Source organism: Pipra filicauda, unplaced genomic scaffold (genome assembly GCF_003945595.2).
Source record: "Pipra filicauda isolate LSUMZ 115617 unplaced genomic scaffold, ASM394559v2 scaffold43_size3849885_pilon, whole genome shotgun sequence".
In the NCBI taxonomy this organism is placed as follows: Eukaryota; Metazoa; Chordata; class Aves; order Passeriformes; family Pipridae; genus Pipra; species Pipra filicauda.
In genome coordinates this window covers 2,488,928-2,502,771 of record NW_024104576.1, presented here as the reverse complement: position 1 = coordinate 2,502,771, position 13,844 = coordinate 2,488,928, and the positions used below count along the sequence as shown (strand labels likewise).

At 34.5% G+C, this 13,844-nt stretch overlaps 1 protein-coding gene across 8 annotated transcripts in view; it reads left to right on the top strand.

Moving 5' to 3' along the window:
- The window catches only part of JAKMIP1 (janus kinase and microtubule interacting protein 1), a 161,565-nt gene that overhangs the window by 108,697 nt on the left and 39,024 nt on the right, over nt 1–13,844 (top strand). For 7 of the 8 annotated variants that reach the window (XM_027736209.2, XM_027736202.2, XM_039385841.1 and 4 more), the window contains 5 exons: nt 1,969–2,097; nt 3,334–3,462; nt 7,103–7,186; nt 10,915–10,977; nt 12,108–12,206. In XM_027736209.2, the coding sequence (XP_027592010.1) occupies nt 1,969–2,097; nt 3,334–3,462; nt 7,103–7,186; nt 10,915–10,977; nt 12,108–12,206 (504 nt within the window). Of the gene's footprint in view, nt 1–1,968; nt 2,098–3,333; nt 3,463–7,102; nt 7,187–10,914; nt 10,978–12,107; nt 12,488–13,844 lie in introns of those variants that run through there. The other variant, XM_027736210.2, reaches the window with a different exon arrangement.

The window sequence follows — 13,844 nt, the reverse complement described above, 5'->3', positions numbered from 1 at the left end:
GCAAAAGGAAAGCTGTTTCTAAAGGTTGTTCGGAAGCTCTTTACCTTTTGTGCCGCATCATTTTTATATGCATGCATATGGATAAGCATAGTCTGTTTAGAAAAGATGTGGCTTTTGGACTTTTTGTGCGTTTTTTTGAGTGCATAACGTCTTTTCAAGAGGAGATTTTATTAGAACTGGTTCATTTAAGTACATGGTCTGGACGAAATTTTTAAAACACTGATAGAAGGGCTCATGTTAAGTGAAGCAATTAAGTGATTCAGGACAGGGTGTTGGAGCTGTCCGTGGCAGTTGGAGTGGAATAAGCTGTACTGTGAAACTATTATGGGGTTGTTCAGCTTATGAGTAATGAGGCTGTGACCTGGTGGACCGTGGTGACCAGGGCTGCAGACTGTAAATGGAGCACATGGTGTCGTGCGTGCAGGCACAAAGTCACACCTATAAGCTTGATTTTATGGTACTACTTAAATCAATATAGAGTATTTTGGCTGTTGATGAGACCTGTGCAGAGCTAAAAGAATACAGTAAGCATTACAGGGCTTTGTGAAGTGAAGACAGTATTTATGTAGGCATACTGGAAAAGTCTCTAAAGTTAGATAAGTCTCGAAGATGGCAGACAAGAGTAAATATTTGGAATTTATCATGAGATGCAGCATTATAGATAAAAACTTTCAGAACCTTGAATTAAATTTATAACTCAGAATTCCACTCAGTGAATTTGGCTTTGCTGAAGTGTAGGATTCATGATGTTTGGAAAAACAACTGATAACATTTTTCACCCTTTAGGCATTTTTAATGAACAAAGTATATCTTCTTGCATACAACCTGTATGTTTTAAAAAAAAACCAAATAACAAACTGGAACATCAAGATACTTGACTCAGCATCAAGCAGTGGCAAAAAATATAGAGATGGATAGACAGATCTTTCTTCATCTTCTTACAACCACCTCTCTCCACTAGCGTCCTGTCTAGGATGCTTCATAACCTGACTCCATTTTTCCAGCAACACTCTTTTAAAAAATTTTCTTAATTTTCTTACTTCTCTGAAATTGTGTTGGATCATTAGAATTCTTATGTGGTGTAAAAAGTTGTACTTTCTAATAACATTTAATGTTTCCTATTTTGGAAGGAAAAATACTTGAAAAACTGTTTTTTTCTAATTAAATGTATAAGTAAATTTTTTTTTTGACCAGTGGTGTTTCCATGGAACTTTTCTGCTTTCTGAACATATGTCAGGAAATTGACAGAAAGGGAAACTCCTAAAATAGTGACGTTTTATATAAAATATCACATTTTCACAATTAATATTGTACTATTCACTTCCACTGACTACTCATTTTCTTTAATTTTCTGTAAGCATGCATGTAATTGATAACAATGTGTAAAATTCTTAAAATCTGCAGTGAAATGCTGTTTTTCCCCAGGCATGTCTTTTTGATTAGTCTTAATACTGGAGCAAACTCTTTGAAAGAATTGAGAATGATGGTATTGAAAAAATAAATGGTAAGCAGTAGTTTATGCTTTTAAGTAGGAGTTTACGAAACAGATATTATAAATTAATCTGTCTTCTCTTTTTACCGTTAGTATGAACAATTAAATTTGTTCCACATTGATCCCCAGAATATTTTTTTCCTTTTGGTTACATGTCTTATATGTTACATTGTACTGGCTTGCTTTCTTCTGAATAGATATTGCATTCCTCTACTGTGAATCTTGTAAGACCTGTTTTGATAACTAGCTTTTATGGCTTTCCTAAAGCATTATTCTATTGGCAATTACCCAGTACTACATGCAGTTCAGTTCTTGGAGGTTCTTACACTAATGATGTTGAAAAAGTGGCTCGTTCAATCAGAGAATGAGAGTTTACAATGGAGTTTTTTTTCCTCCTAAATACTAAAAAAGAAGACCTTGAGTCATTGGGATTTTACAGCTGTTTTGCTAGTAACTGAAAAAACCTAATTTTTCAGAGGCATGTTGTGGAGACATTTTTTGGATTTGATGAAGAATCTGTTGATTCGGAAACATCGTCTGTAACTTCATACAACACAGATAAAACAGACAGGACACCAGCAACGCCAGAAGAAGATTTGGAAGATGTAAGTAGTACTGATTTGTTCTTAAGTTCTATAAAATATTGACACTGAACTATAAATGTAAACTTTTTTACAGTTGTTGTTCCACAGGAACTGTGAAAGATTTGGCAGAGAAATCCTTTGGTTTTTTTCAAGTCCAGTAACATATACACTTCACAATAGAATTAATAAGATAATATTCTGCCTGACAGATTTGGCAGATATTGTGCTGAGAAATAAAATTGTTTTTCTCAAACTCTTTGTTATTAGTCAAAAGAAAATGAATAGGCAAACTGCTTTGCCAAAAGTCAGTAGTTCTCAGACAATAGTTTGCCTTTCAACCTTATAATTTATTTGACTGTTTTGATACAACCAGGAGTTTCTTTCTTTGCTCATAATACTCAGAGAGGCTTTTGCAATTCATGAAGACTTAAATGATCATAGGTAGTAAATACCCACTGACATGTTTTATCTCAGCTCTGTGATATACAGTGCTGCTGGCCTACTTTAGAAGATTGCGGGCGTGAGGACAAAGCATGAATTAGATGCTCTTTTTCATCCTTCTTTCTTGTTCACTAACTTACAAACCTAACTTGTGTGCCTAATGCTCCTCAGTCAAAAGGAGCTTCCTTTTCTTCTAGATTTAATATTTAATAATATTGTAATCTCTTTTCCTTGGAACTCAAGTTTCTGGAGCAAAAAATAATTAAAGGGAAGGACATTTCTTGTCCTCAGCATTATAGGAAAGACCTTGTAAGTGTTCAAGTCAGTTGCTCAAAATTCAAAGGAGATCAAGATTTTAAAAATAATTCACATTAAAAAAATAAATTTAAGGAAATGTGGCTTTTGAAATGTAACTTCTGTGTTAGTGTGCTTTACCCTGGCACTGTAGAGAAAAAGTGTAAGGAGGGAGGGATGGACTGCATGAGTCCCTTCTGAAGCTCCTGTGGTTCTGGAGTTGCTGAAGAGAGTGGTGAATAAAACTGTTTTCTCTCATCTTTCCCCAGACAGTTTTTTCCCATTTTTATACATTGCTGCCTTATAGAGTAATGTACAGTGTCCTGAAATTGTGTGTAAAGACAGTTACTCATCATCCTTCCTTCTTTTCTTTTCCACATTTTTCAGGATTTCAAACCTTTATTAAACTGAGACTCAGTATGAGTTATGTTACTTGTTATGTTTGTGAGTCTATCTGTCTATATAGACAAACCCATTATATATATTTATACAAAACCACTTTTTTTCCCCTTGTTCATTAAGAGCACACCTAAAGAAGAAGCTGAACTAAGATTCTGCCAGCTAACAAGAGAGTATCAAGCTTTGCAACGAGCATATGCATTGCTTCAAGAGCAAGTTGGCGGAACCCTGGATGCAGAGAGAGAAGCAAGGGTAATTTTTTAACTGAATTTCCTTTAACTCTGAAATAATCAAAAAAGCTGAAACAACTTGTAACAGCAGGAGGTATTTTTGCTGGTCACTGAAATGCAAAGCACAATGTTTTTGAGGATTAGAGGATATCATCACTAAGGCAAAAATTTAGATTAATCTGGTGTAATCAGAATAAAGATGTCATATTTTATTCTTTCATGGATAATCTATTACAGATTTCAGTAGTAAGACAGTGTTATTGAGAGTGATATCCTGGTTGAACCTGCAATTTGGATAGTGACATGATGATTTTAAATGAATTGCAGGATAGGTTGTTATGAGTACTTAGGTACTTTCATCATATATTAAAAATATGACCCAAATCTGAAAAAGATAGTTTTTACTGAAGTGTTTTTTTGAATATATGAAATCATAATTTGTTTTTTAAAGTCTTAGATTGAGAGTATTCTTTCACCAGAAGGTACCTAGCTAACTATGTCTGCTATTGGATCAGCATGTGTGTTTACTCTCTCTGAAATAAATGTTTTTACTTTCTCACTAATCTCTGTACTGTAGGCATTATAGGTTTGAGAGAGTATTTGCCCTTCTGCCACCACTGTGTTTTACCATTTAGTGGTGCAGAGGTGAGGTCAGCAGAAGTCATGCTAGCATTTTCCATTCTTTTTTGTCCAAACCGGAGATGAGCAAAATAACTTCATAATGAGCTGGTGAGATTTAACTCAGTCCCCTGATCTATTCAGTGAACAGAAGTGGCATCAAAAAAAGAACTGAGTTAACTAGCAGCAAAACTTCTACTTTATTTCAACTCCTTGCAGATAGCAGCATGTCTAGAATTGTGGCATGTTTGCAAGTCACCCTCTGCTTGAATAACTATTGTGATCAATGACTAAAGAACATATAAAATCCAAATGGGCAATAAATAGCTATAGAGCTGGAAACTTCATCATCTTCACCTGATGTCCTTCATTCTGCATGAAGTACAGCATGAAATTGTAGATTAGTGACTACTGAGAGAGTTGACTGATGTCATTGCAGGGCCACTCTTACAGAGTGACGCTCAGTTATCTTTGAAGGGTCATGGCAATTGTGTGAGGTTCTTGAGGACTGTAAGAAAGCAAATGTCACTCTTGTCTTCAAGAAAGGCAACAGGAGACAAGTGGACAGTGAGGTGGACTGAATATTGGCTGAAATAGCTTAGAGGGTTGTGGTCAGTGGCAGAAAGTTCAGCTGGAGGTGTTTCACCTCCAAGTTTGCAGATGATACAAAATTGAAAGGAGTGGTCGGTACATGAGATGGTTGTGCTGCCATTCAGAGGAACCATTTAACTGCCTGAAGAAATGTGTGAAGAGGAATCTCATTAAATTCAACCAAGAGAAGGAAAACTGTGGGGAAGAATAATTCCATGTGCCAGCACAGACTTGGGGCTGGCTTGCTGGGAAACAGTTTTGCACAAAATAAAGTGGGAGCTTCTGGTGGACACCAAGTTGAACGTGAGCTGGCAGTGTGCCCTTGCAGCAGTGAGGGCCAGCAGCCTCCTGGGCTGCGTGAGGAAGAAAGTCCCCAGCAGACCAATGGAGGTGACCCTTCCTCTCTACTCATGATTGAGTGATGTCTGGAATGCTGAATCACAAAGATGATTAAGGTCTTGGAGAACCTGATACACAAGGCTGAAAGGGCTGGGACTATTCAGTCTGGGTAAAAGAAAGCTCAGGGAGGGAGGGAGTAAAGAAGATGGAACCAACTTTGAGCACAGAGTTTGGCCAGGTGATCAAACCTCAATGAGAGTGTAATTCTAAAAAATGTTTAAGCATTAAAAAAACACTAACCTCCTTCCCCCTACAACTTCCTCGAGCCCCCAAAATGAGAAATGTATTAAATGCTATGAATTATTACATGTTACTGACTTGCCACATGTGGCCTACACTGTACTGTGCCACTGCAACATGTTGCTAATAATGCAGAAAGGCATTTTAATGTGGTTTAAAAGTTACTGGTGGGAAAGAACTCAATTTAATGGTAGGAGCTGCCACTAGCTTAATTGTTCCACTGCTAAAAACAATTAATAAAATATTCACAAAATTCTATATTAATAGTTATTAGGCATACATGTGCACTGTATGATCCACATCCTTTTCTCTTGCAAACATTTTAAAATCCACTTACTGAATATTTTCATGTGTAGAAACAATATGCTTGTGGGAACAGAATTTCTACATGTTAATAAGCAAAGCTTTCAAGGTAAAATTAGAGAAGAATGTAGACTACTTGACATTATCTGGAGTTGTTTACAGCTAAAAATGTTAACCTATTACCCTCAGAGCCTGAATTTAGAAGATTCAGGGTTTACCTAAAAATGTGTCAGCTTTTCTGTGTTTTATTTTTTTCAAGGTTCTTTGTAGTGGCTCTAAAGTTCTTTCCTTTTTTTTATTTCCCCTGTGAAATATAGTTCTTATAATAGTAGAATTATTTCTTTATTTGTTAGAGTTCTCAGCATCTTACTGCCTAGTCACTTATGACACTCTCTTTTTAAGTAGGACACTTAGCCAAGGAAAGCAATAAGGACTTCGGAGATCACTTCTCAAGATAAAATAGGGATGGAGGGCGTAATTCCATTTACTATTAAAGTACAATTTCAGGGGCAGTCATGTATTTGACACTTAGGAGAGGCCATTATGTATTTCCTTTGCCTTCATGGGTTTTTTTAAAATTTTATTTTGTAGGCATTTGCAAATTGTCCCTTTTGTAGACTTGGAAGTTATTGTTATTTCTTTTTAGTGGCGTTTTGGTCTTTTTTGTCATATCCTTCCAAATCCATCTTTTGAGTGAGTCAGAAAGTAGCTTTTTGTGTGATTTATTTTGTAGGGCCCAGTGTTCTTGTGGGATGAACATTTCCTATTATTTTTAGATGAGGCTTAAGGTGAACAAAGATGCAAAGATGCAAAGATGTAGAAGGAAATCCCCATGGGAATTTTTTAACTGTTTGGGTGAAAAACTACCTGAAATAGGGTGGGAAAAGTACTTGCAGTAGCTCAAAGAACCTCAGTGAGTGAGGGTCTCTGGAAACAGGTTGTTTTATATCTGTTTTGTTTAGTACCTTTTATGATCCAGTTCCTTATAAGGCAAGGACTTAGCGAGTAATACCTACTCTAGTGTAATAGTTAATGTAATAATTAAGTAGAACAAGGAGAACTGACCAGTGTATGCTTATGTATGGGATATATAAATTATTTGGCATCAATATATTTTATTTACCTAAAGGCGTTTTTCAGTTCTTAATACAGATCTCTTACTCCCTTGTCCCTTTTTTCCCCAATGCCTTGAATTACTGCAGCTTATGAATAGCTTCTTAGAGCTTTTTCATTTCCTAAGTTTTTGTTTCCCCCCTGGGAAGAGCTTTGTCACTGAATGTGTGATGATAACATCTTTCTAAGCTAGGAAGGAAAAATCCTGTTAATCTGACAGCTTTAAATATTTTGTAACATAAACACAAAAGCAATTATTTTAATGAGAAGCATTAAAAGCTGACTGGACAGCCCATAAAGCAGTATAAAGTATCTTTATTCTGTGTGTAATTAAATCTGCCTGTCTACCTGCATGTGCCTGCACACACACGCATTTTTTGATTTTTTTTCCCCCCCAGACTCGTGAACAACTGCAAGCTGATCTTCTCAGGTGTCAGGCAAAAATTGAGGACCTCGAGAAAGCTCTAATCGAGAAAGGACAGGTAAAAGGCTCTCTTAATGTCCTCTACCACATCATTTTCTCTGCTGCCTGCAGTGGTGCCCTTGCCATCTTCATTGCTTACTGGTGTGTTAGTGTGAATGATGCGGCTTAATTGCGACTGCAGCAATAGATTGCTTAAGTAAAGGGAAGTATTTTACAGCCTAAGAAAATGTCATTATAGATTAATTTTCTAACACATAATGCACTAAAGCATAGTATCAAAAAAACGTCTACATGCATTGTAAATTCTGTTCCCATTGTCATTTGGCGAAGGCCTTTCTCCTGTTTTCCATTTTGTAAATATTTGTTATAAAATCCAATAAAATAAATACTCTATATTTGTACTGGAGAATATTTTTGATGAGTAGCATGGAAAAATTAAAAAACCCCAAACTTGTAGACATGCTAGAGAAATGTACCACTGAGTGTGTCAGGTTACTGGAAGCCACTCATGGTGTTACTCTCCTGGGTTTAAATTACTGGAGAACCCAACTGCTTTCAAATTCCCAAACTATCACACAAAGTAAAAGCAAACCTTATGCTTCAGTAAATATAATGTATGTAAATACTTGACAAAGATGTGACTACTGATGCATATTTAATAATGTCTAGGATCTTCAGAAAGTCTGATTAAGAGTTATGAACATGCATTTGGGAATCATTCAGTTGCATAACTGCTAGAATTCACTGAAGAAGTTGGGGAGATTTATTTTATGCTTTATTGTTTGAAATAAGAATTTAAAAATTGCAGGTTGTTTATGATAATAACATATAGCTATCTATAGATACATTTGTTCAATCCTGTAGCATTGAACAAAAACAATCTACAAATAATGCTAAGTGAATAATGTCACTATTTTTATGGTTTATTCTTTGTAAGAAAAATTTTCTGTAAGATTCTGTATAAATGCAAAGGTTTGGGGACCATATTCAAATTAAGGGCAAAAGTAATTTATGCTAGCTTCCACACCAATTGCAATTTTCTTAGTGTATTCCATGTAAATACAATATTACTGCAAGTAGGGAATATGTTGTCAATCTAAAACCAATGGCTCACTGAGCTTCTGGAAGAATAAATGAGATGGAAAACTTCTTGAGGATCTGCTGCTGACATTTTGGTGTGTTGACAAGAAAGGTGTTGTGGGCCAATTGCTGTGTAGTCAAAAATGTTAACAAAATAGTTGGCTATTCCAGTGTATAATGTAAGTACTGTGTATGTAAGTAAGATAAATGAACTCGGATACATGTGTGGGAAATTACTTCTGTGATTTTTTTCTTCAAGAGTGTTATGTCAGAAAGGTATACCTGGAAATTAGAATTTAATTACTTATCACTTTAAGATTCAGAACCACATTTTCAACACTGTATCTCTCAGTAATCCTGAGAAGGTGAACAGGGATGTGACAGGGAGCAGCATGATGGTGTCTTTAGTGGGCTGGTTTGTACTCTGAGCATTAGCTTTACACAGAGGGGTTTACAGTGTGTTCCTGGGAGCTCTAGCACCTGCTTGGTTCTCCTGACCTCTTAGTATTTACATTCAACAAAATAAATGGTTGTGATGATAAACTGAATTCCTTGTGCACTATGTGATTTTTTTTTTAATTTATTTTATTATTATTTTGTCATTTAGATGGTCATGGTAGGGATGATGATTTAATAATAATTGTGAAGTGTTCATTTGGGAAACCAGTCCCTAAAGTGCTTTTGTAAAGGAAACAATGAATCAGAAGTTCCAAGTGTATTATCCCAGAAAATTTTAGTCTTACTTTACCCCTTTAGGAAACAGAAGCAGAAAAGTCCTTCACAATTTTCCTGAAGTCAAATTTGGAGCAGGAGATTAGAATCTTATTGTTAAAAAATTATATGAAGCTTTGTTTATAAAACAATTTGTGTGTAATTTCAAAGTAGCTGTCAAAAGCCCTTGTTAATCCCTCTTTTGCTGGATCTGTCAGTATTTCCTCAGAAGTAAAACAAAACTAATAATCCATTTCTGCAAGGTACATTGATGTGCATGCATAACAAAATTCATATTAAGTGAAAAACATTCTTATGAAATATTAATAGTGGTGAATAATAAATCTAAAACTATTGGAATATGTAATGTGCCAGATGGATGAATGCTCAACTCTCTGTGATCTGGTGTGTAAGTAGAATTCCTCCAGAGTTTAGGTTTTTTCAGAAAGTCGAGTTGGACTTCATCAAGAAAGAAACAAAAGTTAATTTTCAATAGGGCAAATTAATCTGTTTTTTTACTTGTGCGAACTTGTGTTGAACCTGCAGGTCTGGTGCAACTGTTGAACCTGCCTTTTACCATATCCATGCATTGAGATATTCACCCTAAGCCTGTGTGTGCAACTCTTTGTTCAACTCTTGATCTTAGTAAAATGCCAGTTAAATGTTAAAGCATTGGATTTTATTCTCAACAGTTTTTTTAATTGGCTTCAAAAATTCTTGAGAAATGTAATACCTTTTTAGTTCCCATTTTAGTATGTTATTCTTATAGCACCACAACCCTGAAGAGCTTGTTTATCCCATGAAAATTAAAAAGCACTTGTGCATTCTTGCTTATGAGCGGAAAAAGGAGAAAAATGGTAGAATATGAAACTATATTAGACAATAAGTAGAAAAATCAACTTTAAACTTTTTTTAAAAAAGCTAATTGGAGGAAATATATCATAATGTTTCAGATTTTTTAGTTGACATTTCAAGGCTATTTCATGGGCTGAGATATCCAGATTTCATAGATTTCTTGTGCAACATTGATGTACAAATACCTTGCTGACAAAGAAGGTATCATCCTTAATATTTAAGTAAATGCATTTAGATTTTAAATAAGTTGTCCCTTGAACCTAGAAGATAATTCAATCTAGAGTTACTATGGTATTTTATGTGTTGAATATTGTTTTATTAAACATCTTAAAGCAGCGTGAAAAAGGTTATGTGAATAGTTTTCTCTACAGGCAAAAAAAAAGCTAGTTTGGCTGTTATAATCCATTAAATCTGAATGTCCAGATGTGGATGGCAGTGAGGTTTTGTAGCTTGAGTTTTTAAAGGGATATTTGATGAGGCCTTTTAAAACCACGGGAAAACCTAAAAGGAAAGATCAGCTTTGGAACAAGGGATCAATTAGAAATACGGGTTTTTAAATGGAGTACAGAATATCTTATGTCACTTCCCTTCCTCCACAGCTTTGAATTCCTTGTCACAAACACTATGTATTAGCCAGATTCTCACATTTTTGGCAGAGGGTAATTATCTGTATATTGCTGAAACTTATTTTCAGTCATTTGGGGTAATTAATGTTTTTCTTCCCTTTCTCCCTTAGTATTTGCATTTCACCACTCAAAATGGGATGATTCCGCAAGAAAGTTCCCAAACCTTTGCAATGGAAATAGTTTAGAGTTCAGTTGAGTAAATAAATGTTTTTAAAATGACATAAAATATTGTATAACTCTGATCTCCCACAATTGCTACATGTAAAGATTATAATTATATGCTTATTAGGAAAAAACAGACTCTGCAACAGCAAACAGAAGAAACTTTTATTTTCACTGTAGTATAAAATGCCATATATCCTTGAAATATTTATGATAACTTTATTTTTCAATGTGTGACCATTTTATACTTGAATCTACAATGATGTCTGAAATCCTGTAGTTATTGTCGTCATTAATTTGTCTTGTTTAACAAAATATACATATATATATTTAATCCTCTTCTTCCTCATAGGATTCAAAATGGGTAGAAGAAAAGCAGCTGTTAATTAGAACAAATCAGGAGTTGCTAGAAAAGGTATGTGGGAATATTTTCACCATTGCTGCCCTTTATTATAAAAGACATTGAATGCACTGAGTACTGGAACATCAACATGAAATTGCTTACTTTATTTCTAGGCAGAAACAGATATTTAAATGAAAGTCTTTGATTAAAGTACGAATATGCCTTTGTACTCTTCAGGAATTGAAGTTGCTCTTTATTTTGGCCAACAGTAGATCCCAAACTGGCTGATGTTTCTCATGTCCAGCAAAACACACAGTTACACAAAGATTATTATTGTCCTGATCATTAACAAAATTGCCTGTTCCCTTCAACCTTCCACTTTTTACAGGTTTTCTACACATTAAGTAATACTGATTGATTTAAGACTTATTGTATTTACAGTCTGGGATACTCAGAGCTGAGCATCTGCATTGTTCTTCATTGATAATAGTGGGAAAGTTAGCTAGTACTCGGGAAATCAAAGATTAATTTTATTAGTTAGTAACTTAATATTAATACAAAAATAAAGGAAAAATTGTGTCTATAAGTAGCTAGAGCCAAACCAGATTTAATTTATTCAGACACTTACATGGGCATTATAAATGTTGCAGTGCATTATTGCAGATGTTACACTTCTGTTTAGTTTCATACAAAGAAAGGATCACCCAGTTAAACTAGACAGTAGACCAAAGCTATTAGTCAGCATAATTAATATTCAGTTTTGAAGTTCTGTTTTGTCATTGTTAGTGCCCCAAAGCACAATTCTGGAAAATTAAAGAGTGGGCATTAAAACCCCTCCATTATTGTCTTTCATATACTATAAATAATAGATGTCTAGTTAGGCAAATACAATGAGAACAGTCTACCCAAATGTTAATGTAATTCAGATTCATTTGCTTGATTTTAAAAGAAAACTTGTATTGCTTAATTTATTCAGATATAGTATTCATATAAATTTTCATGCAACTTCCAGATTACTATTCTAAGAGAACATTAACCATTTGCTGCTGGCAGTTCTCAAAAGTACTTTCTGATGTGGTGTTCCTTCTTTAGCTCCAAGACATGGCCCAATGTGTAACGAGAAACTGAAATAATTAGGTTTTGTCTAAACTTGGTGCAGTATCTTTTCTACAGGGTGTTACCGTGTTGTGTTTGTCTCACAGATTTACAGAATGGAACAAGAAGAACATCAGCTGAAGAATGAGATGCAAGATGCAAAAGACCAGAATGAGCTGTTAGAATTCAGAGTGCTAGAGCTTGAAGTAAGAGATTCTCTCTGTTGCAAACTCTCAAATGGAGCAGAAATTATGTTTGAACCCAAGCTGAAATTCCTGTAAAGATTACTGGTGTCTGGTGCATGTTTAAGGGAAGTCACTTAGGTATCTATTTTTTAAATATTGTATCTTGGGATAATGAGATTTGATGCCACTGCCTTAATGTGTTTTGGAGAGAATGCTCACTAATGTTTATAAAGATGTAATATAGCTAATATAAATTGCATATAGTTTGGTTTTCATCTAATAAAATATTTTGTTTTGCAATATTTTGCCTTTTTTATTTGTTTCATTTCCATAACTGCTCCTTTCCTGCATGTCAAATCACTTGGTATGTATACTATAGCCTTGTTTGGCATTGATTACATTAACACACCTTCTCACATCTTGCATGCAGTGATCTGACTAAAGATCTGACACATTCATCACATCAATGTATAACTGCTTTAAATTACACTGATTTGATTGACCACATTCATACAAAATAAATTTATCTTAAAAATAATACATTTTGATAGATGCTTTGAAAGAATTTCTCTTACCTGGAATCCATTTTCTGATGGTTTAAACTGGTCATGGACTGGAAATAATTGGCCAATGAAAAATTAAAACAAAAAACCCTCCGACAAAGTCAAAGTAAAGTAGTGAAGCACAAGTACAACTTCTGTGTATGTCAAACTAATATGTTGCCCATAGCAAACAAATTCTATACTTTGCATAAATGAAATAAAAATTACAAAATTATTTGTTAATAACAATTTGAACATGTAGGCTGTGATTACAATAGAAAACAATGGTTCTCATCACCTGATAAATTGGGCTCATGTTGAATTTAGTAACACTAAACTAGTGTGTGTGATGCACAGTTGTCACGCAGTTGTGTTGCCTGATGACACATCATTCAAAGATCATCAGCATTCTTAACACCACTTAGAATAAACTCTCCAAGAAACCTGTCATTGTCACTCCTCCATAATTTTTATCACCCAGCACGTTTCACCAAAAATCTCGGCATGTGTAGCTTCTCTGATAAAGATGGAAATGTCATGTCTTCCTGTTATGCGATGTTCTTTTTGTCTTTGACATTTCTTAATCTTTTTCTCATCCTTTTTCAACCATATGTTTTGATGTCGTAGCCCATTATATTCAAAGTTATGAATTTAGGTTATTAGAATTTCAGTAGATGTTCAGAAGAATAAATGTGCTTTCTAATACATATCTTTATATTTTATTAAAAGAACTGTAAAGTAAGATACAGAACAATTTAGTATTTGAATTGGCAGTTACACTAGAAACTGCTTCCTAAAATGTCAGTGTTCTTAGAAGTAAAACCGTTGAAAAAAAATTCTTAGGAAAAAAACAAATGTTCTTCAGTACATCCTTCATTAGTGTATTTTTCACATGGAAGAATCACATCAGAAAAAGCTCAATGTGTCATGTTGAATTTTGTCATGTGCCAAAGCTTTAAAAACTTGTTTCGCAGAATAACAATGGAGGTATTTTTGTATGATTACAAGAAAAGATTTTTTTCCCTAGTAGTCAAGCATGTAGACACAAATGTGACTGACAATGCAATGCTTTAGGAAAACCATCAATGCTTCTGATAATCAGGACAATATCTTTTAG